This window comes from Manacus vitellinus, unplaced genomic scaffold, assembly GCF_001715985.3.
Source record: "Manacus vitellinus isolate BGI_N305 unplaced genomic scaffold, ASM171598v3 scaffold_14_pilon, whole genome shotgun sequence".
NCBI lineage: Eukaryota > Metazoa > Chordata > Aves > Passeriformes > Pipridae > Manacus > Manacus vitellinus.
Genome location: NW_021939063.1, coordinates 6108017 through 6132548, shown reverse-complemented (window position 1 = coordinate 6132548; position 24532 = coordinate 6108017). Strand labels below are relative to the sequence as shown.

At 42.7% G+C, this 24532-nt stretch overlaps 1 protein-coding gene across 1 annotated transcript in view; it reads left to right on the top strand.

Moving 5' to 3' along the window:
• The window catches only part of SLC25A26 (solute carrier family 25 member 26), an 83743-nt gene that overhangs the window by 54096 nt on the left and 5115 nt on the right, over positions 1-24532 (top strand). The window contains exons 6-8 of the mRNA XM_008925701.2: positions 4354-4398; positions 15743-15812; positions 23722-23786. Coding sequence (XP_008923949.1) covers positions 4354-4398; positions 15743-15812; positions 23722-23786 — 180 coding nt within the window. The remainder of the gene's footprint in view (positions 1-4353; positions 4399-15742; positions 15813-23721; positions 23787-24532) is intronic.

Sequence of the window (24532 nt, the reverse complement as noted above, 5' to 3'; positions counted from 1 at the left end):
TAAACAAACATGTGCCACAGATTAGTAAGAACATCTGTACGTTTTATATTGTTTTGAGAACACATACCACAGTTTTTCATTTCTTAGGCTTTTTTAGTTTCTCCCTTTGTTTCTGTCTCTTTCTTTTCTTCTTCTTTTTAAATATATTGCTAATAAAGGTTGGAGGTAGAAAGCACAGCTGGACTCTGCATGACATGCCACTGTTTAATTTCTAGCTTGGAGGATGAGAAGAAGAGTAGTTTTATTGTATCCTAGAAGAGAATAAAGCCACATGCAAATTCCAGCCATGGACATCTGTTTCCTCTTTGTGCAAAAGAATTCTCATATTTGGAAGGGAATCCCAGTTGTGATTGGGGTTGATGAGGTTTTGTTTTTTTTTTTTTCTTTTGGTTCTTCCCCCTGCTTCTTTACCATTCCTTCAGCATTCTGCCCTTGCTTCCTGGCTGCTGTTTTCCTGGGACAATGTCAGTTTGCAATTTAGCATCAGATATCAAATGGGTGAATTTTGCTTTACTTTAAAATGTTGTGTTGTAGCTACAAAGAGTATTATTAAGTTCCTCCTTAAATTTCTTTTATTTGATCAAACAGTATTTGATAGGATGACTTTTGCTCTGTCATAAATCTGCTGTACTTGCAGGTTGGTATTTTTCTTTAGAAGCCAGATGTGTGTATCTGTTGTTCTGGCCTTGAAATGCAACTATTTCTAAAAGTAACTTATTAAAAATAACCTTTTGAAATCATCTTGTATGTGGGGAATTAGGTAGATCTGTAGAAATAAGGATCTGCAAAGTTCATTACCGTAAGTTAGGCATCAGGTGCTAAGGACTACAGGAACCAGAGTAAATGATAATTTCACTAACCTATAAAACATTTTAGAATAATGATTTGCAGCTGTCTGGGGACTTTAAGCTTGTCCATTTTTTTTGTGTGTAAGGGTTGACTCTGTTGAACAAACAGCACAGTTATATAACATTAGGCCAGACATGAGAACTGGTACTCTCTGTCTATTTTATATTAATGTCGAATGAGAGGTTGGTGGAGCTTGCCAGGGTTTCATATTTGCTGGCAGCAAGTTACCCACATGTGTGGACCACATTTTTATTGTTGCCTTAGCCTATTTCAGGCATAAATATTGCTGCCTAGCAGGGTGTGATCCTGTTCATTGCTGAAGAGCTTTTCTTTTAAGCAGCAAAATATTAAAAGGATTGAAATGCTGTAATTGTTCTAATTAAGACTCTGAGATTTTGTCACGTCTGTCGTGGTGGAGGAAGAAAGGGCAATAAGCCATCTAAGGGCTACCCTTGTAGAGCTGTTTCTTTTTGCATATATTGATCCTACTTTTGGGTGTGGGCTGTTAGTCTGGTCTCTTAGGGAAACAAGGCTTATGCAAGCAGGGTGTATGCACACATGAACACACAGCAGCCCTTCCACATCTTGACCACGGAAATGTGCTGGAAGGGCAGAGGCAGCGAAGATGAATAGAAGTTCCTATAAGTTTCTTGAAAATATGTCTGTGAGGGGGAGAACAAAGGTGATTAAGAGGTTTGAGGGAAGGCTTGTAATAGGAACTCTCAACAATGGCTGTAGAATACATCTCAAGAAGAAATGTGATGGAAGTCCCTGCTATGGGAATATTGCTGAATGTGGCTCGGAAATGATTTGGCTTCAGAGAATCTGATGGCAAAAACAAAATCTGTGGGAAGCCAGGCTCCTTTTCATTCCAATACCCATGAAATTGCTTATGTGCGTTTTATTCTTAAGTCAGGTTGTTGTCAGACAGACTCCAAAAAATGTAGGACATCTCATTAGGACCATCTTAGTGCAACAAAGGTGCTACTGCTCTGCTTGTTGTTCGTGGTGCTTGGGTTTTGCAAATTTTCAAACTCTATTAAAAGTGTGACTTAAGAATGTTTAGACCCTTATCCTGCAGCCATCCTGGAGAGGAGGGATCGCAGTGGCTGTGCAGGTCCCACTGACATACATCCAGAATCTTCCCAGGTGTTTTGGATGCTGCACATCTCATGGGGCGTGTGGGGAAAAGTGAAACTGATAATCCCCGTCCAACTCCGACCCCGCTGAGCAGGACGTGGAGAGCAAACACCGCTAATGCCGAAAATCAAACAGCAACCATGAACAAATTTTCTCTTTGACTGAAATGCTTCTAGCTAGGAGATAAAAGGGGGGTTATGTCAAAAGCTTTCCTTGTTGTCTTATTAACAGCTGCGTAATTTTGCCGCTCATTTACAAGCATTAAAAAGCAAAACTTGGAGACTGTATTTGAAAGCTTGTTTTGTTTGGTGTACAGCTGGATACAGAGCATTTCCTTTTCTCTCTTTTAACAGATTTGAAGCAAATGTATTGGCTATTGTTTCTTTTTTTCATTATTTTTTTTTTTGCCTAGATAATATAAGATTATATTGCTTTTCATTTTACACTGCAAAGAAATGATGCCATATATCTCCAGTTCAACAATGATGCAGTAGCGTGGTGTATATATATCTTCTCATAAATATATTACCACACATTACTGTCAAATAGCTGGACTTTTTCACCCAGTATTAAAAATGAAATTTAATTGCTATGCTAGAGTTTCAAGACCCTGATAAATAAGAGCCATGCCTGACCTTTATTGTGGGGCTCTGAGATGCCACCAGGGATATTGCTCATTGTCCAAGATGACAAACTTCCTCTGAGATTTCAGTTTGTCAGCTCAATGTACAGCAGTGACATTGATTTCTTCTCACTGCCATTTCCTGCCTGAATAGATAACAAATTTTCTGTGGCAGGTGTCTGTCAAGTTTAGTTTTGCCTGGCAGATTAACTTAATAGACTCATTTATTAATCATTAGTTGCAACACAGTGAAGCAGACAATACTCTTTAACTCTTGGGATGTTGAATAGATGTACCATTTCAGATTCCTTTGTGTACCTTGAATTTGGGTTTAATAAGCCATTCATCTCTTTACTGAATGTTTTTAACCTGACATTACTCAGAGCAAAGATATTGGCATTAGTTAAGCATGATCTATTTCAAGTATCTACTCCTTTCAAAAGGTGAATTAGTACTTTCTGAGACTAATAATTTGATACATGAACTGTAAAACCAGCCTAAATGAGGGGGAAAACTAACCCAACATGCATCATGTTTGGGGGAGAAAGATAAAATAGAAGAAAACAAATACTTGGAAGAAGATTTGAACCTGGGGTTGACCAGCTATCAAAGAGGAGGAGATAACTGCAGAAGGCTTAGGAAGGGGCAAAGCAGACCTGCAGATACAGCTGAAGGGCAATTCTAGGTCAAGGTAGTGTTTTCCTGGGGACCCCTTTCTCTGAGATGTCTGGAGATAGCTACTCAGCCTGGAGGTAGCAAAGTCAGGGTTGGTACCAGAGGTACGTATGGGACAGGACATCTCAGAGTGGTGAAAGACAAGAAAGAATTTACTGGAGAATTTTGAGGAGGAAGGAACTATAAGAGAAGGCATAACCTCGGAAAGTGATGTCTCCTGTTGCAAAGAATCACTGTGTTCATGATGAAAACTGACTCAGTGTTAGCCCTGCACAGCCCCCAGAGCTGATAGAGACAGACGTTTGCTTCTTTTCCCCATGTGTTAAGAGGGTCATGAAGTGTTTATCAGGGCAAAATCTGTAAAGGACCTGGAAATGCACAGGCACTGATGGGGACATATGACAGCAGGAATGAGCCTAGACAGAGGTACAGGCTGTTGCTGTACAGAAGAACCTCATGTTACAGGCAATGAGAAGAGAACCACCAAGTTTCTCCCTTGATTTTAAGTTGAATTGTGGTAGTTCTTCACAACCTGCTTTTAATTCTCAAGGGAGCTTGCTCAATGGAAATCACCAGGAGACATTCAGGGAAGTTTCTGCAGCTGATGCCCAACTGCAAAACCCTGGTTGGAACACAACTGTTTTCAGCTCAGCATCTGTGAGAGTGTGCACTGCTGACGATGTTTTTTTGCCAAGCTGTGTTGCTGGCCTTGGGAACGTGTTTCTTGAACCATCCTTATGGCTTTCTTGGCTGAGTGTCAAACCAAGAATGTCCCTGCACTAGATCACACTGCTTATTGCTCTTCTAGGCCACCCTGGTAACAATACATTAACCTCTCAGCAGGGAATGTGATAAACAAAGTAAAACTGCTTTAGTGAAACCAGTCATTTAATGGCAGCGTACATAAAGTGTCCGTAAAGATTTGTAAGTGTAATAAGCTGCAGTTCACTGGGGGAACAATAACTGTTCCTAATTTAGCCAGTTGAGGAACATGCCAACCCAATTTGCTTGTGTAACATTATGTTGTTGCTTTTTGTTTTTTTTTTTTTCTTTTCCCACCTCTCCAGATTCCTTTCTCTCTGGTACAGTTTCCCCTCTGGGAGTCATTAAAGGTAAGTCCTCTTTAGTGATGGAAATATAAGTTACACAGTTTGCAAAGGCTTTCCATGGTAACTTCTCTAATTTGATTATTGCTATTATGGGCATTTCCAAGAATCAGTAAGTATGTGCCAACCTACCTGTGCATGTGAAGATCATTTGCCTGAATATCTGAAACACAGCAGGGAATATCTAACCACTGATCTGTGGCATGCAGGCTAAATTTTACTCCCAACGTGCCAGAAATTTTATCTTCGGCTCTAACTTTTTTTACTGCTTAAAAAGAGTGGCCACTGTCTTGTGTTGTGTGATTTATTTATTATTTTTTTTAATTTTCTTTTTTTTTTAGTGTTTTGCTCTTTGAAGTAAGAGGAAATTGTGAATGATACAGAGAAAGCTGTTTGAGACAGGGTTTTGTAGACATGGAGAGATTCTCAGTGTATTGCTGAAAAGCTATTTTGGTTGGCTGCCTATAGTTTACTTAAAGGTCATTTAAAGAAGGTGTCATTGGATGATGTTTTAATAGTGCAGTTGTTTGGAATGATGTGCTATTCTCCCACCAGCTGGTCGCTTTGTTTATCATGGTCAGAGTCAGGGTCTAGATTTTTGAGCAGAGGTGGGATTTGAAGACATGGAATTTCTCCCTCCCTCTGTTTTTCCTTGAACTCACCACAGAAGATGAAGGAAGGGTTTTTTCAGGTGCTTTGAGATCCTAGGTTGGAAGCACAGAGAATTATTGCAGGTCATTAAAAGCATTGCAGCAAAATATAATATTATAAGAGAGGAGCTGGGGAGAGAAACTTTCTTCTTGTTAAGGGTGCTGGACTTCAGAGCAAACTCAGCACTGAGACCCAAACTTGGTGCTGGTATGTTTTGTTGGGACAATAGATTTTTCTCTCCCTGTGTGTCTCTGGCTTGGGGTGGGGGGAACAAGCCCACAGTGTGAATGTTTGCATGTAGAGGCTTCAGGCAGTCCAGTATAAAGATGAGTCCACAGGCAGGAGGAGCGTGGAATACATCAAGAGCCTTCACAGAACTGAGCTGTGTTTCAAAAAGGATTCTGTAGGTACTTTGTGAACTCGGCTTGCTGTGGTGTCTGGGTATCATCCCATTGCACAGGGAAGCTTGAGCTGCCTTATTAGGAATCTGTTTCCCTGCCAGTGTCTAGGAATGGCTTTCTGTAAACTCTTCAGCAGCTACACTGGCTCGACCTGCTCATAGTTAGTGCAGCAGCCACGTTTGGGAGCAAGAGGTGGCAGAGCTTGAAGAGAAAAAGTGCAGTGTTCTTGCCAAAACCACATAAACCAGCACCATTGTGTAGCTGGTTTCAGAAAGTAAAGTTGTTTTAATTAATATCCACGTAGCTGTGACAATAAAATGTATTGTTTACATTACAGACTTTAAAGAAGACAGTTTGAATTTAGCCAGCTACAGGAGTGAGTCACTTACGATGAGGCGTCATGTTTAATCTAAAGAGGTCAGTGCAGATCTGAAGAGAAACAAAACCGTGTCAGTTTGTTCCACAAACCTGTTGCAATGTATTCTACTGGGGAACCAAGAGTAGAAAACTGCAAAAATCAGTCTGGCATGCTCCAGACTTTTTGGCTCAGCAGAGGGAGAGAGCTCAGGGTTTGTCATGGTCAAAGCCAGGCAGTGAAAGCAGAATACGTTTTGTTTATCTGAATGAAGCTCTGAAAAAATTGTCAGTACAACAAATGACAAAAACCATTATGGTCCCATCAACAGGCTGGATGTGGCCAGTAGCATCAATGAGAGTGTGGCTCAGGGAAAGGCTTCTCACGGGTGCACGAAGAGAGCGTGAAGAGACAGTAATTATGAAGGACTAGGAATGCAAAGGATGAGAGAAAAATGGCACGAAGCCTGAACAGAAAAGAGTCATTGAGATGATGCCTGAGGGACCATTCTGCACTGCATTAATGGGATTACTTGAGAAAGTAACTGCAGGAGCAGTTGTGAATGATGCATGTGGACTATCTCATAGATCAGAACAGAACAAGTGCTGTGGCTCTGTCATTTTTAAAACCACTAGTACAAAGTTGCATAAGCTGATGGAAGATAGATTCAGTCTCACAATTCCCTGAACAAGCTAATCACCATAAAAATGAGGAAAAATATCTTTCCACTATGAAAGGACAGTTAGTGAGGCACATGGAAGAGAACAGTTTCCTTTTCTTTCAGGTATGTGCTGGCTGCAACCAGCAGCAGGGTGTTAAGTTGAAAGAAGCCTAATAAAGGCTTGTCATAGGTAGCAAATTGGGTGTTTCTATATCCCATTTTCTCTATCTACGTTGCTCCAAGCTGCTCTAGTCATTCCTTATGCTTTCAGCATGATTTAGCCACGTAATTTACATGCACAGTTTTCTCCTGTCTGTGAATGTGGGCCAGCTGTCCTGTGAGAGAGTAAACTTGCATATCATACACTAAACTAAGTTAGAAGAAGAGAGAGCATTGTATAGATCACTGAACTATAAGGTTACATTTGCTGTGGGTGCTGGCAAAGGGGGTATTGCAGTAATTAGCAAGAAACAGATACTGCTTCAAATACAAGTCTTACTGCCAGTGACTCGGGTGAACATAGAATTTAGGAACAGTTAATAGACTCCTTTTTTAGTTCACAGTGACTCAGGAAAAAACAGTAAAGAAATTATGGTGCTTTTAATTAAAAAAAAAAACAAAATAACTCCCCTTTTATTTTTGGATGTAGGTAGATCCACTGCTATAATGTGTGCTTAATGTCCTTTCTCTTCCTAATTCTCCATTTTTCTATATTTTATTTGAGGTATAAATTATTGATGTAATTTAACCAAGCCAAAAGGGAGAAGGAAACTGCTGTGGTGTATGAGATTTCAGGACAGACATTGTAATTTTCTGCTGGGGTGAGCTAGTGTAGTGCTTCTCTGTCCTTTTAGCCCAAGCCTTACAGCTAAAACAATTCTGAATTTTTCCCAGAGTTCAGGGAAAGAAGGGGTGTTTCAAATCTCATTCACTTTCTGCTACACCAGCCCTCAGAGGAGCACCATGGTTGAATACCACTGTGACAGTTTGATCAGGTTTAGGTTCTTTTATGTGGGGCTAATGCTTTTGATCCCGTCTCAAAACCAGCTGGCCATGAAGAAAGGCAACAGAGCATAGATGTAGTGTGCTTCCCAAATGCCAGCCAAGCACAGTGCCTCCCATATTAGTTCAGGTTTTGGAATAATGTTTTAAGATACAGTCCCCTTGTACACTGCCCTGGAATTTCCAGGGTGCCTCTGTAACTTGCTTTGGAAATACTATATGTATGTTCTTCATTGTGGGAATTTCACATTGTGGGCTGTGTATTTGGCATGAAATTGTTGTGGGTTACACAGACCCTAGTGCAGCTCTTGCTTTCATGATGCCAGGGCTGTGTAGTCTCTGCTCAGATGACTACAGCACTGTGGAGCCCATCCCTTCTTTTTTTTTTGTTCTGGTCAGGTGTTTTATTCAGCACTTGTAATCATCATATCTGAGTTCTACCAGCAGCACATAGGTGATTTATCATTTACTTCATGTTTTAATCTATAATTCTTCTCTTTTAGACCTAACTGAGAAAAAAAAAATAACTCTAATTTCTACTGTGGAGGTATTACAGAAATACAGGGCATCAGGGGTTTTTTTTCAATAAAACAGAGTTTTAAAACCCTGCAGAAAATCAAGAGCCTCTGGTTAGGTCTTGAGTTCAGAAACATCTTGTCAAAAATGCCTGTTTCTTATGGCTCACTGGAAGTAGTCAGCTCCTTCAAAGAACAGTGCTGTGTGTAAGATAAACCTGTCTCAGGTGAAACAAGACTCAGTCCTCTTGGGTTTTGTATTTCTGCATGTTGGCTGCGCTTCAGAGCCAGCCTCTGAGAGTTACTCAAATGCAGCTGTACGTGGAGAATGGTCTCTTTATAGACCAAATGTATTGTATGTCTGGAGAAAAGGCTTTGGTAGCTGGTGAGGAGGGAAGGAACAGGCAGGACTGGAGGACATAGGTCTCAAATGATTAGACTTGAAAAACAAGGGGTTTTTTGTTTGTTTAGTTGGTGGGGTTTTTTTAAGGAAAACAAACCTACTATCCTGGGAACCATTTGTCTTTTTCATTAGACGTGCCTGATTCTAAGACAAGATACTTGGATGTTCCTAAGACTGTGTAACATCAGGGTCAGCCAGTCCTGCCCCTGCACACCTATCCTCTCCGTGAGGGCTGGCACAGGCTGTGCTGCTCCACTGGCCCAGGAGCTGCTAAGAAAGATAAAAATCTTGAACTGACCATGCTCAAGGTGAGGTCTGGCCCTTCTGGCACTCAGTAGGGCCAGGGTTTCTCTCTTTGTCTCGTTGCTGAGCAAAACTTAAAGCTCTTAGACTTTCTGCACCTCTAGTGATCCCACAAGTTTTTTTGTCACTGGCTTTAGCAATAAGATAATTTTCTCAAATCTGTAGGTCTCACAAATTAACAAATGTTTTACAAAAAGAGATATTTGATTGGACTTCAGAGGCAATAACTGGAGACAGGGAACTGAGATATGTGGGCAGGTCTCCCTTGTGGGTTGCTGTGCTGTAAGGTGCTGAACAAGCAGAGGAAGGAATGCTTTGGTGGCTTCTGGAGAAGAGGGTGAGTGCACATGGGCACATTTCCACCCTGTGAAATAAGTGGGCCATTGTAGTAAAGAGAAGGGGGAGAGTCCAGCTGTTCCCCTGTGAGGCTGAGCAGGATCTAAAAATTGGTTGGGTCAGAACAGAAGTTCCTTGGTTTGGTTCTAAACTGGTTTCTGCCCATGCGATGGAGAGCAGGTTTGGGATTGGATTTAGGTCCCCTGTTTTCTGTTCAGGTTCATTTGTCACCCCAGGCACAAGGCATTTGTATTGAGGGGAAATCTGCTGGTGAACTGAACCATAGGTCTACCTGAGGGCATTGGTACATGAAATCATTTGCTTGGTTCTCTTGGTTCCCCCCTTCAGAGAGCTCAACTTCTGGGGCCTGGCTAGTACAGGGTGTGGACAAACTGGTTTGAGGGTGGGCTCAGCCTCACTCTTAGTGGTCAGTGCAGATATATTTTGAGACGTATCTTGAATCTTGCTGTGCAAAGACTGCTAGGTAGCTTTCTGTGGAGAGTGAAGACTCTAATCTTTCTTGGAGCTCATTGCACCTGATTTTTAAAGTTAATAAGAATGAAAAGCTTACAGAATATTTCTGCCCAGGCAGCTGGGGTTCTCAGCAGTAATATACGTGTTTATAACTCCACCATTGAAACAATAAACCACATGCTATTTCCCTCCTAAAATTTACAGTCAGATCTGTTGCTGTTTAAGAGGGCAAGTAGAAAATAAAGGAATGTAGCCAAACTGGGCCTTAAATGGCTCTTTCCCTTCTGTATGGGTAGGTGACCCTTTTCCTTTTTTCCTGGAGAAGCAGTCTAGTATTTCTTTTCTCTGTGCTCAGCTGCATGTAAATCAGGAGTAAATGAAACCCAGGCCCAGCTTTAAACCCATTTCCTTGCAGGCAGTGTGGTAAGTGTTCTACCATACCTTGCTCCCTCTTTGAGTAAGGGTTGGGCTGATTTAGGGATTAAGTCCTAATGGTTAAATAACCCTAATGTGTCTGCCATTTGCTTAGGTGCTGTATCAGGAAAACATATTTCCCCAGGGCGTTTGGAGGCGTGATGTAACGTGCAGCGTGTGCATGCCATTAGCATAACGGCTGCATTTTTCTCACAAAGGAACAATGTACCCAACAGCTGTTCAGCAAACAGCCCTCTCTTTATTAGTGGCACAATAAGTGTCATTCACGCAGTCTTGAGGCGCAGTGGAAGGAATGCTGCACACCATCTGCACCAAAGAGAAGGAAACAAATGCAACCCTCACTCACGGCACTACAGGCACGTTTGGGAGAGTCAGATGGTCTTGGGTCATCAGTGCAGCATTTAAAACGGCCAGAGGAAAACAGTCAATAGATACAGAGCCAGATTGTGACACTCTTGGTGGTGCCTAGGCCACAAGTGGTTCTCTAGAAGTTGCTGAGCTTGCCAATGACATCTGGAGATGTTTGGTAGAATATCAAAGTAATCAGTGCAAAGGGCTCACCATTTGATTTGGGTGCTCGCTTCTTGGTGAAGAACCTTAAAAGGCTCATATAGTTCTTCCATGTAATTTATTCACACAAGCCCATGAAGCACAGATTTATTAGCAGGTAGTAGCAGCGCAGATGCTCAAGGAAAACTGTCCGAACTTTGAAGTGATTTTTCAGAAGTGTGTTTTCCTCCTCAGACACACACATGGCCCTTCGTGCCATGGAAACGGAGCGTGGCTGTTCTGCCTTGCCATGGGAACACTGGAAGACATTTTCTTTAACCAGGCTTTTAGCACATCCATTTTGATTTACATCCAAATGGGTCACAGACATCAATGCAGCATTATATGGGCAGAAGAGGGGAATGAAATGCTTTTAACATGAAAAATATGCTCTTGCATGTAGGCCAACTTTTGTTCTCTTTCAATTTATCTAGGATTTGGGTGGGTTTAATTCTAGGACCAAAATCAGTGCTGGCATAAGTGAGCACAACTCCATTAGTGCAAATGGAGTCTCAACATTTATGTCAACAGTGAACTTAGATCATTGAATTTTTCCCATGTTTGGGCTTGCATGTTTCCTGCAAGATAATATACACATGTGCTTGCACATATGCTGCACATATGCACATAAAAATTCACTGGGGAGGACGTTTGGCTCTGTGCTCCATGTTTGACTTTATGTATAGAAACTGCAATCAGCTTATGAGTTTTTTGCTTCTCCTGTAGCTAACGTGCCATGCATCTGTGAGGGTCAACCATGCAGAATGCCACGTTGCAAGTAAAATCTCTGGTTGCAAAGGCAAACTTGAAAACTGCTTTTCTTCCCTCAGCTTACAGGACTGCACGTGCACACAGATCCATGTGATTAGTTTGCACAGATTTTTCTCCCCCCTGTTCTCGTGAGGTTGAACACTGTCTTGAACAGAGGGATATGTAGAAATACTAGAGATGCTTATCACTGGAGTGAATTGTAATATTTACTCAGCTGCAGGCCTCAAGTTTAGTGCATGCCATGAGATCTGCTTGCTTCTTAGTGCCTGAAGAATATCAAGGCCAAGGCAGAGACGTCTCATTCTCTGTGTTGCTTCCTGCGGCACTTGGAGCGTTGGGCTGGTCATCAGGTTTGAGAGGTGTGAATATTGCATTTTCCTCTGGATTACCATTGCTTAGATACCCTGAATATAGACCAGGACCTGGCTGCGTTGGGAGCACAAAGCTGACAGCTCATTTCTGCTCCTAACTTGTACCATAAATGTATGGCAAAGGTGGCAGGCACACACAGGTAAGGAGTTGTGTGCACTAGTCAAAGGTTATTGGCCATCTGGAGGCCACGTGTCCACAGCACATGAGGAGTTCACATTTGTGGGCACCATGTATGTCCCCCCCTGTATTTAAAGACAGCAGTAATATTTTCCTTTTTGCTTGTTTTCAGATTGGGAGGCCCTAGGTATATCCTAAGAGTGACATTTCCAGTGCTCCCCCGCCCAACAAAATGGGGTGTCCTTGTGTTCTCAGTATCAAAAGAGCTAAATAACATTTGTGGTGAGAATTAGAGGACACTGGCCTATAGAACAGTGTGAAATGGGATCACTAGGAAGAAAAGTAAGGCTCTGCCCACATATAAAACATGACCCTTCTCTGTGAACATTATCCCTGTGAATAATTGGAAATCTGCATTCAGGCTTCCTGCTGTGTCCCATCCCCTGAGGCCACACCCGCTGTATTGCTTTACATGGTGCAGCAAAGCACAGTGAGATTTACATATATATCACATAAAAGTGTTTACAAAAAAAATTAGCATGTGATTGAGCTGGGAAGCTGCAGAGGGCCCCAACTGTACGAGTTTCCATGTGCTTCAGCCAGAAGATTTATTTCCAATTTGTTATTCATAAGGGAAGAGCGAGAGATTGGGATGGGGTCCTTTGAAGTGGAAAACAAAGTCTTCTATTCAGCCTTCAGCTTAATAGAATACACATGACACAGGCTTGGCATGGCGGCTGCTTTCATGTAATGTGCTCCTTGTCGTTCTGCTTTCCTAGGCTGTGAATACTAGTGGGAATGGGTATTGCCCTGGAAAAGTCAGGTTATCCCCTGCAGCCTTCTGCAGGAGGAGCACAGTGTGAGCAGGTAGGAGCCTTTTGGTGATGGTGGTGGGGAACCCAGGCTGAGCCAACTGTTGCAGTTGTGTGGCTTATAATTCCCGTGCTGTGTTTCATATTGCAAGAGCACGTGTAAGGAGAGTGGTGTCATTGCTGGGCTTCTGCAGGCATTACGTGGCCACTTCTGCCCTTTTTGGAGCTGCTGAGCCGTGGCCTGTGGGCTCTGAGCCTGCCTCTGACACCCATCCTCTGCCTGACCTGAGCTCTCGCTGTTATCCCCCCGAGTGGAAGGCTCTTCTGATTCTGTGCAGCATCTGGGCTGGCAGAGTGTGATCTAGGCCCTGTATCACTGCAAATAACCAGCCAATTCTGTTCAAAGTCTGTGTTTTTGGGATATCTGTATATGGATCCTGAATTTCTTTCCAGGAACAAGGCCCTGATTTTACAGTAATCCACAAGTCTGTAATAGCTTCTGTGCTTTGCCCTGTCTTAATGGTGGTAAAACCTGCTCAGTGCAGCACAAAGGCAAGTGTTTTCAAAGAACTTACAATCCCGACTTACCACAAAGCCCTGTCAATTAGTTGGCCCATGGGCTATGAGAGGAAGCATGTGTGACCTTCAACACGTCATCTTGGCCCGTAGCATTGTGTGGTTAGAAAGAATTTGGACCAGAGTCCTGCTGGTCCTCTTGGCCCTGTGACACTTGTTCCTCTTGGCTTCCTCCGGGGTGATGTCCTCGTGCCCTGCTTCCCTCTTGCTCTTCTGCGTGTTCAGGTTTGGAGCTCTGGGTGAATCACTGAAATTGGAGATGGAAAGAAATGCGTGAAGTCATCTCATCCTGCCCTTGCCAACGCAGGATTATTCCCCACAGTACAATCTTGAGTGCCTTCTCCAATCTATTTTTAAATGACTCAAAGGAGAGGGCTTTCCTCTCCTCCCTGGGGAGGCTGGCTCTGCGGTTCAGTAGACCTCACTCTTGGGGAATTTTCTTCCTGTTCTCCAGCCTCAATTCTCCTTTTCCCTAATTTAATTGAACTGTTCCTGGCTCCACCCTTTTAAACCATTTTCCATATTGCATGATTGTTGCAAATACCTGTTGTCAATTTGCAGGCATAATGGATGGGAATTCATCACCGTGTGCCTTGCTTGGCAAAGGCTCTTTGTGCAGAGCTGCACTGGGAAGCCAGGCTTTATCAGAAACTAGATTTCAGAGCTACATGCCAATAAGAATGACCTTTTCCTTCTTCTTTGGACAATGACATTAACATAAAACCCCATCATGATTGAGAATAGGCTGGGCTTCTGGCAGAGCCATGAATGTCTGTATTAATGGGCTGATTTTTCTCTTAGTCCTCCAGCAGCTCTTCCACAGTGGTTTTTTTTCATGGCAGAAGTAGCTGCTGTAAGTTCTTGGATTTAGCTGTAGAGGTACAGACCTTTGGAGAACGTTTAATGAAAAAATACAGTAATTCTGTTTTTTGTCAAGTGGCTCCAGCATTTAAGTTTCTAAACCCTGATTTTCAATTTGAGGTTTTTTTAAGCACCTGAAGTGTTTTGGAAAGGGGTGTTGAAGGTGGGATTTATGCTATTACAACACCCAGACACTTTGGAAGGTAGTGCTGTTTGTCTTAGGGAGCACTGTGTCCTTCATCCAGCAGGACTGAGCTGTGAGAGAACTGTGTGTCCAAAAGACTGTAAGTTATTCCAGAAAAGCATGTTATGGTTTTGAAGAATTATGAATCCCTATTTATTTATTTATGAGATGAAAATGAGTTTCTGCTGTGGGTGACAGCAGAATAGCATCCCATACTAAAAACACCAGGAAAAGAATGGCTAGCATTAAAGAGACTGGAATCCCTTTAGTGCTTTCGTACAGCAGAACTGCAGCTATTTAGCTATGGCAGGGTACCAAACAACATTGTGGCTGGCCATTGTTGCTTGAACAGTTTGATTTTTAAAACATTCAACTGAAGTATAACCACCGGCCAAGTTGGAATAAGCAAGTCACGAGGACAGTGTGTTAAATGAAGAGTCAGCAAACAAGGGAAGAGTTCTCCTGCTCCAGTGGAAAGTTGCTGTACTGAAGACCAGGAGCCCCAGAGCAATATCTCAGCCTAGCACAGCTACCAATTGCTTTTAAGAAAATTTTATAGCATAGAAGTAATATGACTTTAAAAAGAAGGGGAAGGCCTCAGCTATAAAATAAAATTCCTGATTTCTCTGTGGTAGGCCTCAGAAGGGCCATGGATCCCATCCCGTTTTGCTCAACGCTGATCCTCACATCATAAACCAGAAACCTCTCCTCCAGAGAGCTTCCAGCGTTAAGTGTTTTAGGAGATGGGGATGGGGGATGGAGCAGAGTGGAGGAGGAGAGAACACAGTGACCATGGCTGCCATAGTACAACCATCCCAGCTGGCCTTTGCTGCTGGCACCGCTCGGGCTCATCAGACGGGCTGAGGTGACTCCTGAGAGGTTTTTAGGAGGCACTGTTCCTGTTGGTGCTTTCAGATGTGCATGTTGAAATGCTGCTGTGAGCTGAGGGGTGGCAGCAGGGTGGGTGGGAGCCAAGGAGAGGAGGGTACGTGGTCCCTAAGGACGCCAAGTGAGAAACAGAGACATACCTGCTCTGGGATATAAGGGGAGTGATAAGAGTAATTCCTGAACGATGGGGTTTTTGGGGGAAAGGGATGGGAAGGGTTGGTTTAAGAAATGTAGGGGAGCAAACAGGACTTAAATCTTGTGGTTCTGGGGACTATTCATTTTAAGTAGGAGCCTTGGTACATCTGAGCTGAGCTGAGCTGATGCTGGTTTTTGCATGCCTCTCCCCCCTGCCCCGCTCAGTGTTTTGCTTTTCGTTGTTTTATCTGCCAAAAAGAAAAGAAATTCACAAAATATTTGCAAAGTTGCATGGCCACAGGCTTAAATACATACATATGAATTCCCTGAAAGCAATTTGCTTCAAGCCCTCAGTTCCAGACATCTCTCTCACTCCATCTGCTCGTTCAAGTACACAAGTTCCTTGGGAAAAATCACTTATTACATCACTAAAAAATGCCACAAAAATAGCTTTTCACTTAAGTTCCCATCCTCGGAGTTAACTCACATGGGGATCAGATAGATTCAAACATTTAATAACTTTTTATTTTCCTTTCTCTTTAAACACAGGATCTCTGGTCATGGAAGCAGGGTCACGTGGTGGATTCTTGGCAGTCAGCAGTCTGTGGAGCTTTTGCAGGTGCAAAGGATTATATGTTATACTGGGAAAGACTAAAGAAGAAAGGGAAAAATGTGCAAATCTATTAAGTATAGCAGAACAACATTCCTTTGTAATTCAAGTTTGTTTAGAAGAAAACGGACCAGTTGTTGTTTGGAAATAGGAAAGTCAACAAAGGAAAGAGAAGAATTAAAAAAAAAAGACTCAGCCAGGGTGTCTGTTTGAAAGACAACCAATTTGTTTTTGACAAATTTCAGTTATTTAAAAACCAGGGACCTGTCAGTCAGGCTTTGTGATTATTTCAAAGTTGATCTGGAAAATCCTCATCCAGGAGAAACTTTGTTTGGGTGGGGGGGTTTGTGCAGCTGTCTGCTCCCGGCACTTCCCCAGGGGCTGAAGTGATTGCAGTGAGAGGCCATGATTCACCATTCATGTGACAGCTCTGACAGCCATGTAGATTAACTGGAGGCAGGAGAGCAGAGGAGAGCACTGCTCAGCCTGGAGGCAAAAGCCTTCCACAGCAAAAAAGCCCAGAGGACACAACATCTGGGCAGTCTCCAGACACTAGAACAAGAATAAAGAGTGGCAGAGTACAATACTGCACTATTTATTACCAATCGAGCCAGAAGTTAATTGAATTCTTCAGTAGTCTTCTTGCTTGATTTTAGCCTACTGTACTTGTTTCCAAAAAAAAAAAAAAAAGAGAGAGGAAAAAAATCAATTAGTGACTCATCAGTATAGCTGACAAGTTTGAGGGAGGAGAGACTCAACTGTCTTAATAGAAAAAACAGATTAGTAGTTAAGAGATGGATAGCCAGAGCTTTTCCCCATGGAGCTAAAACACATTTTGAGATTCCAAACCAGTAACAGAATATGTGGAAAAAATAAATCCTGTTTAAAGAGAAATTATAGCATTTCTAGAAATAGAGATTATCAAAAGCAAAGCTTGTTCTTTGATAACTTAAATTCAGAGCCATTACATCGTATGTAACTTTTTAAAAATAAGTTGTGTTATGGGAAATGAAGTATTAATAGCAGCAGAATTCCTGCAGAGACTGAGGCTTTGTTTTGAAGGGCACTGAAACTGCACAGCTGAGGGAAGGGACTGTGGCTGTAGCTGCACAGTTTAGTAAGTTGGGTGTGTGAGCAGTGAGGGAATGGTTTAGGTAGAACTGATTCCATTTTTGGGGCAGAGGGAATATTTTAGATGACCTCTCGTGGTCTTGTCCAGCTGTAATTTCTCTGTTTATGTGATGGGAAGGGAGTTTTATTCTGCTTAAAATCCCGCTGCTGGATTCTACAAACCGACTTCATCAATCACTGCAAACAAAATCAGAGTGATTAAAGCAGGTCGTTCATTTTTGTTTTGAAACAAATCAAGCTATCAGACTAAAAATGTTTAAAATGCAATCTGTACGTCTGCAGGTGTGATGGGGATCATTAATTTACCTCTGTTGATTTCTTTACAGTCAGATTGATACAAAACTGTGTTCAGGCATGTTCAGAGAGCTGGAAAGGTTATCTGATTTACCCAAGGCCTTGCAGAGTAATTTCCTGAAGTCCAATTTGGTGCCTCAGTTGGAAATCTAGCCCAGTGCCTCCAATTCCTTTTCTGAGTGTCTTGATTCTGACCAGCTGTGCTTGGACTTGCTACTATTTAGTGGATGTTCAGCAGTGTCTACTGCTTTTCTAGCGGAAATATTGCAGAAGGAGCTTTCAGAGGCATGCTGGGGAGACCTAAGACTTGGTGTTGGAGGAGACACCAGGTCCTGGAGCAGCAGAGACTTCCAGGTCTGTGGTGGTAGTAGATGGGACAGTTCAACCTACCTGCCTTCGTTGGCTCTATTCCCCCAGCACAAATCTTTGCAAAGCTGGAGTCCTGTTTTGTAGGTCATGTTGTGATCAGTGATCGTAAATATTCTCTGGGTCATCCTTCCAGCTTCACTTCCTCCGTCCTGGTTTTCCTTCTCTGTGCTTTGTTTCCCTATTCTTTCCTTTTCACCAGCAGTATTGTAAACTTCCTTTCTCATGTGTCCTTTGAGGACCTGCTTCAAAACTCACAAGGTTCAGCTCTTTTTGGATCAGAACCTTCCCGTGTCTCCACTGCCTCCCTCTGCAGACATGTAACATGCAGGCCCTCCTTATTGATCTGTTCTGGTACTGCATCCATTCTATTTCACCAAAAATATTTAGCCTTCTTGCTGAGGGGAGGCAGTGAAAAAATAATTTCCTGCTTTCTGAAGAATGGATTCCACAGTTAAAAATTAACTACCTACATATAGCTTCAAACAAGCTAAGAAAAAAAACCCCAACAAATTCTTTATCCCTTTCTTTCCACCCCAAAACAAAAGAAATCAAAATCTCACCAGTACCCTGTGAATAAAACAAGATGGATGCGTGCATCCAAGTGATTTAAAATCTTCATGTTATAAATCTTAAAAGAAAAATGTTATCCAAAAAACAACCTTGACACAAGGAGATGCTGTAAAATGCCACCATGGTAGTAGTGGGATGGTGAAATCACACAGACACTTTTCTTCTCTGTTCTTTGCTTGAATTCAATACTTTCTAAAAATATGTTAGAGGTCCTGAGGGGCAGAGTAATAAGCTGAAACAAACCGAAAGAAAAGTCCTATTTAGCTTCCCTTTATGGCACACACACGTGTCTGTGTGCATTGGTTAGTTCCTAGCTGAACTATAACTGTTTGGTGAAGACAGAACCAAGAGCAACAATCTGTTGAATTCCATCCCCAGTGCCTGTGAAATGGCAGCAGTTTCAGGCAAAGTGCTGCTGGTGAGAGGCCTGGTGCTGCTGTGTTGAGCACACATGTATGTATGTGATCTGTGGGGGTTTTACAGAAATGTAACAGGCATGAGCATAGATACCAGAGATTTGGAATCTGCTCTGGTTCATCTGTTAATAATTTAATCCCTTGAGACCTTGTCTGGCTTTATCATCATCTCTGGTGTCTTAACTAGAGATGTTTGGAGCAGTGAGGGAGTGGGAGAAGGTGGTATCTGAGCAGCCAGTGGGGAAGAACCCAAGGATAGATCTACATATTTTAGGCCTCGGGTTGTGTTTGAACCAAACCTTGCCTTGTGTCTGAGCAGTTTGGGCACGGGGTGGAGGCAGAGGAGGGAAGCATGTCCCTGTGCTGTGGGCAGGCCAGGCATGATTGTGGTTGTGCTCCATGCTCGAATCTTCTCTGGGCTTGGGCTGCCTGGCCGGACCACTGCACCCTGGCCCTACAGTGTACCTGTAGGCTGTCCCAGAGGAGCTCCTGGGTGAGTCCTGTGTGTCCTCCAGGGAAGTGGGACACTAGCAAGGAGATCCTGCCATCGGGTATTAGCTGTCAGGAAAGCAAGGTACTGCCCTGGAGGTCTCCAGCTTGTCAAAGAACCTGAATGTCCATTTGATGCAATTGAAAATTACCTCTGTTAAGATGCCTTCTTTCTCCCTATCTAAAAAAAGTGTGGCTTCACATTAATAATTAATGCTCTGTGGTGACGAAGTCACGGAGGATGGAGGTGCAAGTCTAGTGAGACACAACACAATAACGAGAGCTTTTTGCACATTAATGGGGAGGATTTCCCGTCACTTTTGTTTTGATCTAATCGGCTCTGACAAGATTACACACTGGGTCTAAAAGCCTCTTTAACTCCATAGCTCTGAATAAATTTTTGAGTAGTTCTCAAGATTTCCCTGCAGAGTCTGCTTGGACTGGGCTCCTAACCCTGAATTGGTTAAATCTCTGAGGAAGCAGTGCTTTGTCTTGGTGTTTCTGCTGAAATCCAAAGAGGTTCTTGGGTCACTTTGCTCTACCATTGGCAGGTGTTGTTCCCACACTGATAAAGGACCAGAATAAACTTCCTCTTAAAAAAATTTGACATAATATCAATAAAATAAAAGTTCAAGTAAGAACTTATTGATTGAAGAGTTCTGAAAAAGACCATTTGTGAACTTGGAAGTCAGTCAATGTAAGAGGATGCTGTGAGGTTTAGGTTGGACCTGAGCCATTGAGTTTTTCAATCCAGATTGGGGATTCGATCCTGAATCAGTCCTGGGTAACCTTCAGATGACAGTACAGAAAATAATAATGAAGAAAACCAATAGTACAGCTCGACGTGGATTTTTTTTCTCTTCCTCAGACAGGCTAATTCCAACAAGGAAATTAGTCAGGCACAAGTTCTTGTCTCTTGAAACAAGCTTGACCTACTGAACTGGGCTGATATTGCAGAAGAAAGAGCAGGGGTCTGGTCAGATGACAGGAACACAGAATCAGGAGTAACCTCTGTGAAGGCCAGAAGGGTTCCCTGGACCCTTTAGAACAGGTGACTGAAGGAGAACTTGTCTTCCTTCCTTCATGGGATCTTATTTGAGAAGTGTGTCAAAGTACCAGTGAAACATTTTCCTGTAGCAGCAAATTCTACAGGCAACCACCTTACTGCAAGGACCCAGGGCTGTGCATTGTTCTCAGGTGAAGTATTTCACTCTCTTCTGATGGTTTTATTTGTGTATGACAGCTAAAAAGGGTAGAAAATGCCAACAGGAGCCTAGGGGAATATCTTTGATCTTCAAGACTTTTTATTCTTGTTGCCAAATAAAGGCAGACCATTCTCTGCAGGTGTCTGTCACTAGCACTTCCATCAAGAACTGGTCCCTGGGAAAGTGTGAGTAGCAGAGGGATTTTCTGTTTAACACCCTGAGCTCGGCTGATGTGTGAATATACAGTGACCATTGTAACTTCTTGGGAGACAGGTGATGAATTTCCCACTACTGAGTGAAGGTTTATTTTCCCAATAGAGGAATTTGTCGCTCTGCTAGAAGTATTAATGAGCCAAGAGCCTTATCCCATGTGAAAATCCATGTTTATGCCTACTTGCTGAGCCCAAGTCATCACCAGATCTTTCTAGGGCAAGGGAGAAAGGAGCCTTGTCTAGGAGTGAGTTGGTGAGTGAGTCTGAACACAAACTGCCTGCAAAGGTGCCCTTTTCTCCGTCAGCTCTGCAGAGAGGTTGGAATGATTAGAAGTGTGAGGCTGGATGTGTCTGGGCCTTTCTTGCCCATTTGATACTATGATGGTTTTCCTGGTTGCTGACTAGTTGATCAGACTCTAGCCTTTTATGGCAGCTCTTGGAGAATTCAGTGACAGCAGGAGTAGAATGACTAAATAAATAGAAGTGATTTAAAGATCTGTTGGGCCCTAATGTGTATTAGTGCAGTGCACAGCCCTCCTATTTTGAATGAGTAGACCCTGGCTGTACTGGTTTGCATCTGTTGTATTAATCTGATGATTGGAAACAGTCATGTTTTAATTTCCTTCACCTGGCTGGAGTAGGTGGGACTGAGCAGGACCTCACTGATGCTGTGGCCTGTTCCTGGATACCTGTGCACTAATGTTGAACAAGTCATTCTAAAATTACCTTGGACATTTAGGGTTAAGGCTGGAGCAAATTCATTTTGTCAGACTCACTGCCTTCAATAAAAAGCAGTCCCCAACAAATGCTAGCTTTAATCTTGTGTTTTTGTCAAGCATATACAAACTTGCTTTTAATTTAGCCGCTATCCTGCTGCTTGTTGTGCTTATGAAGCATTTTATTGTTGCTGTTGTCATTCTGAATTGATTGGTAAATCTGTACCAAATACTTCCCAGTGATGGAAAAAGAAACATTGAAATTTTAATAACACAAGAGTAGGAAAGATCCAGATGTTAGCTGGGGAAAAATGAAAACCAATCAGCCTTGATTAAACTTTTCAGATAAGAATTTGGGAACATCGTGTCAGGATAAATTGTTTGTTCTAATCAGTCTATCAGCCAAGGTTGAAGCTGCTGCCAATAAGAAACTCTTAGGAACAAATGCATAAAAAAATTTGCAGGGATCTGATAAAGGACATAAGTTGGTCTGACTAACTTGTTACCATCAATGCTGTAGCGGGATGGTGCTTTGAGATTTTTTGCTTGCTGCAGGTCTGACAGCCATGTGTTCACTGTTTAATTTTATCTTGTTCTGTGGGCAAAGGAAGGGCTTCTACATCCAGACTTGTAAAGCTACTATTTTCCATGAAGATTATTTTTACCGTTCTAAAAATACACCGCTGACATGAGCACCAAAGTTTCTATCCAGACCATTCCCTCAAAGCCTTTGGGTCACTTACTTAAGAACTGGCTCGCAGTAAAAAGATTTCTGGACTGTAATTTAGTTTAACTTGCTCACAGTTTCTGCTTTGACTTCTTGAATACAACCCATTTTTCTGCGTTTCAGTGAGGTACCACTGCTGGAAGGGTTCCGGCAGAGCGAACCACATGGGCCGACCTCACGGGAGCGGAAGCTGCTCCCAGACCAGGCATTTTGGGCTCTTCACTAACTCAGCTTTCCTGCTATTCTTGTTTGAGATCCAGGGCACTGCACATGTGCCTTACTGCATCTCCTGAACTGTCATGGGACATTCCTTAATTAACTGTAAGAAGTCAAGGAGGATGCCAGCTGGCCCAGCCTCCTCTGTCATAAAACAGGGGTTTAATATGTTCAAGCTAAGGTGATGGAGAGAGAGAGATGCAGGTAAGAACACGAGCCAGCAGGGAAAATGGATTTTTTCATTACTTTACACATTTTGGAAGAAATGCTTTTTCCCCTCTCCCATCCCAAGAAAAAAGAAATCAATTTTTTGAACATTCCTTAAAACTTGGAACAGAAAATAGATTATTTTTAGCTTATTCCCTGGGTACTGTGTAGGCTTCAGTCTTTGGAGTCATTTTGTTCCCTGCTGTAGCAGATACAGGATTTATACAAGCTCTAGAGAAAAAAAAACAGGAGGAAGAAGAATAATTTCAGAACAAGTCTCTCTTTTCTCTCCCCACCCTTTCTTCCCCTTTCATTCTTCACTTACTGCTGCTCCTGCATTTCAGAAGTTTCCTTCACTTTGGCTCTTCCTCAGCATGAATTACTTACTTGAAATATTGTGAACAGAGGAGGAGAGATTATAGTTAATTTTAGGATGGGGAAATAAGGCAAAGGGAATGAAATCCTGGGAGAAAAAACAGCAAAGCTGCTCCCTAGATAGCACAAGAGGCCAGGCTGTAACCACAGGGTTAGAATGTGGAGCCAGACACACACGTTTGTGGGTGAGACATGTGGATGGATAAGCTGGATTTCTGGCTTTCAGGAGGAAAATCACAGCTGAGCTGGCTGCGGCAAGTGTAAGTAATGAGCTCCAAGGGTGAAGTTTGGGAGTGATTAGAGAGAATAAAAATGCCCCTGAGGGGAAGATGGCACTTGTGGCAGCAGACTTCTAACAATTTTCTAAGACCTTTGGGCAGCTTCACGTTGTTGTTATCCAAAGTGGAGCTGATTTCATTTGTTGGAGATGAGCTCCATCCCAAACACTGGCTTGTCTTTTTTCCTTCAAACAGAGTCCCAGGTCTAACAGTCCAGATCCAGTCTGTCTGTATCTAGTGGTTAGCTTTGCCCCTGAAGCTTGTGTGTTTCAGATGCAGAGCATCTTTTTATCTTTGTAGCATTTGATTGGTCAGGTTTTAATTCTTGAGGCCGAACACAGTGGGACTGGTTTATTTTCCCATCTCTGCAAATGAATAAGCAGGTTCTTCCTTTCAGGCTTGCTGTAGCTGTTGGAACTGTAATCCGTTATCATTACAACCTTCATGTGTTCATACATGTAGAGTCCAAAACAAAAGGATTGTTTGGATTTACAGTTAACTAGTATAGAGCCGTTTTCTTAAGTCAACACACGATAACAAAACACTCTGTGTGCAGACCCTCAACAAATGTACCTGGGCTCTGACAGGGGGGAAAATGCTGTAGGCATTAATAACAGAGCACTGTTGACCACAGCCCTGGGAATTATAGGCAGTGTGGCATTCATATCCACCCAACAATGTCTCACTTGTGTTTGGTATTTTAATTTTCTCAGGTGGATTCGCAGCTGTAGTCACCACACCTCTCGACGTAGCGAAGACGAGAATTATGTTGGCAAAGGTAAGAGTGAAGGAGTCCAGCAGACACACAGGTGACTGGCCTGGTAGTTCCAGGCTTTCTGTAGGGTCGTTACAGAATGAAATCCAGCACCTATTAATAATCGTTTCTGGTCTTGTCCCCAAAAGCAGGATTAGATGTGAACAGGCACTGCATGCAGAACTAATGAAATTGTTGTGTTCCTTTCCTTGAATTGCTCCTCTGGTCCTTTCCCAATGGGCTTGTCTGAAACAAGGCTTGGGCTTGACCAGAGTCTCATGCAGTGTCTTCAGGAGAAAATCCTTGCAGAGTCAGACACCCAAAGTTAAACTGCCCATCAGGGATTTATTCCTCCGTTGTTTTGATAACTGTTGGGCTTCAGTGTGTGTGTGTTTTCTGAGGAGGGCTTGGCACTGGATTTTCTGTCCTAAAATTTTAAACCATAGCGATTGTGATGGCCTGCATCTGCCAACCAGAGCAAAAGGAAGATTGCTTATAAGATCAGTAAGTTTAATAAGTCTATAAATTGATAGTGGGTCTGATGTTCCCATCATCATCTCACTGACCCAGAGCAGAGCTGACAGCTACATAGCTAAAAGCCTTGAGCAGGTGGATATTCCTAAAGCCTTTCTCTACCCTGAAAAGAGCTGTTGTGTTGGCAAAGGACAGGCATCCTGGAGGCTGTATGGGTGGTTTTCACCCTGTTGCTCATGTCTCTCAGTGTGGGGGTGTAACTTGTTGATAACATGCACCTCCCCAGCCAAGTCACA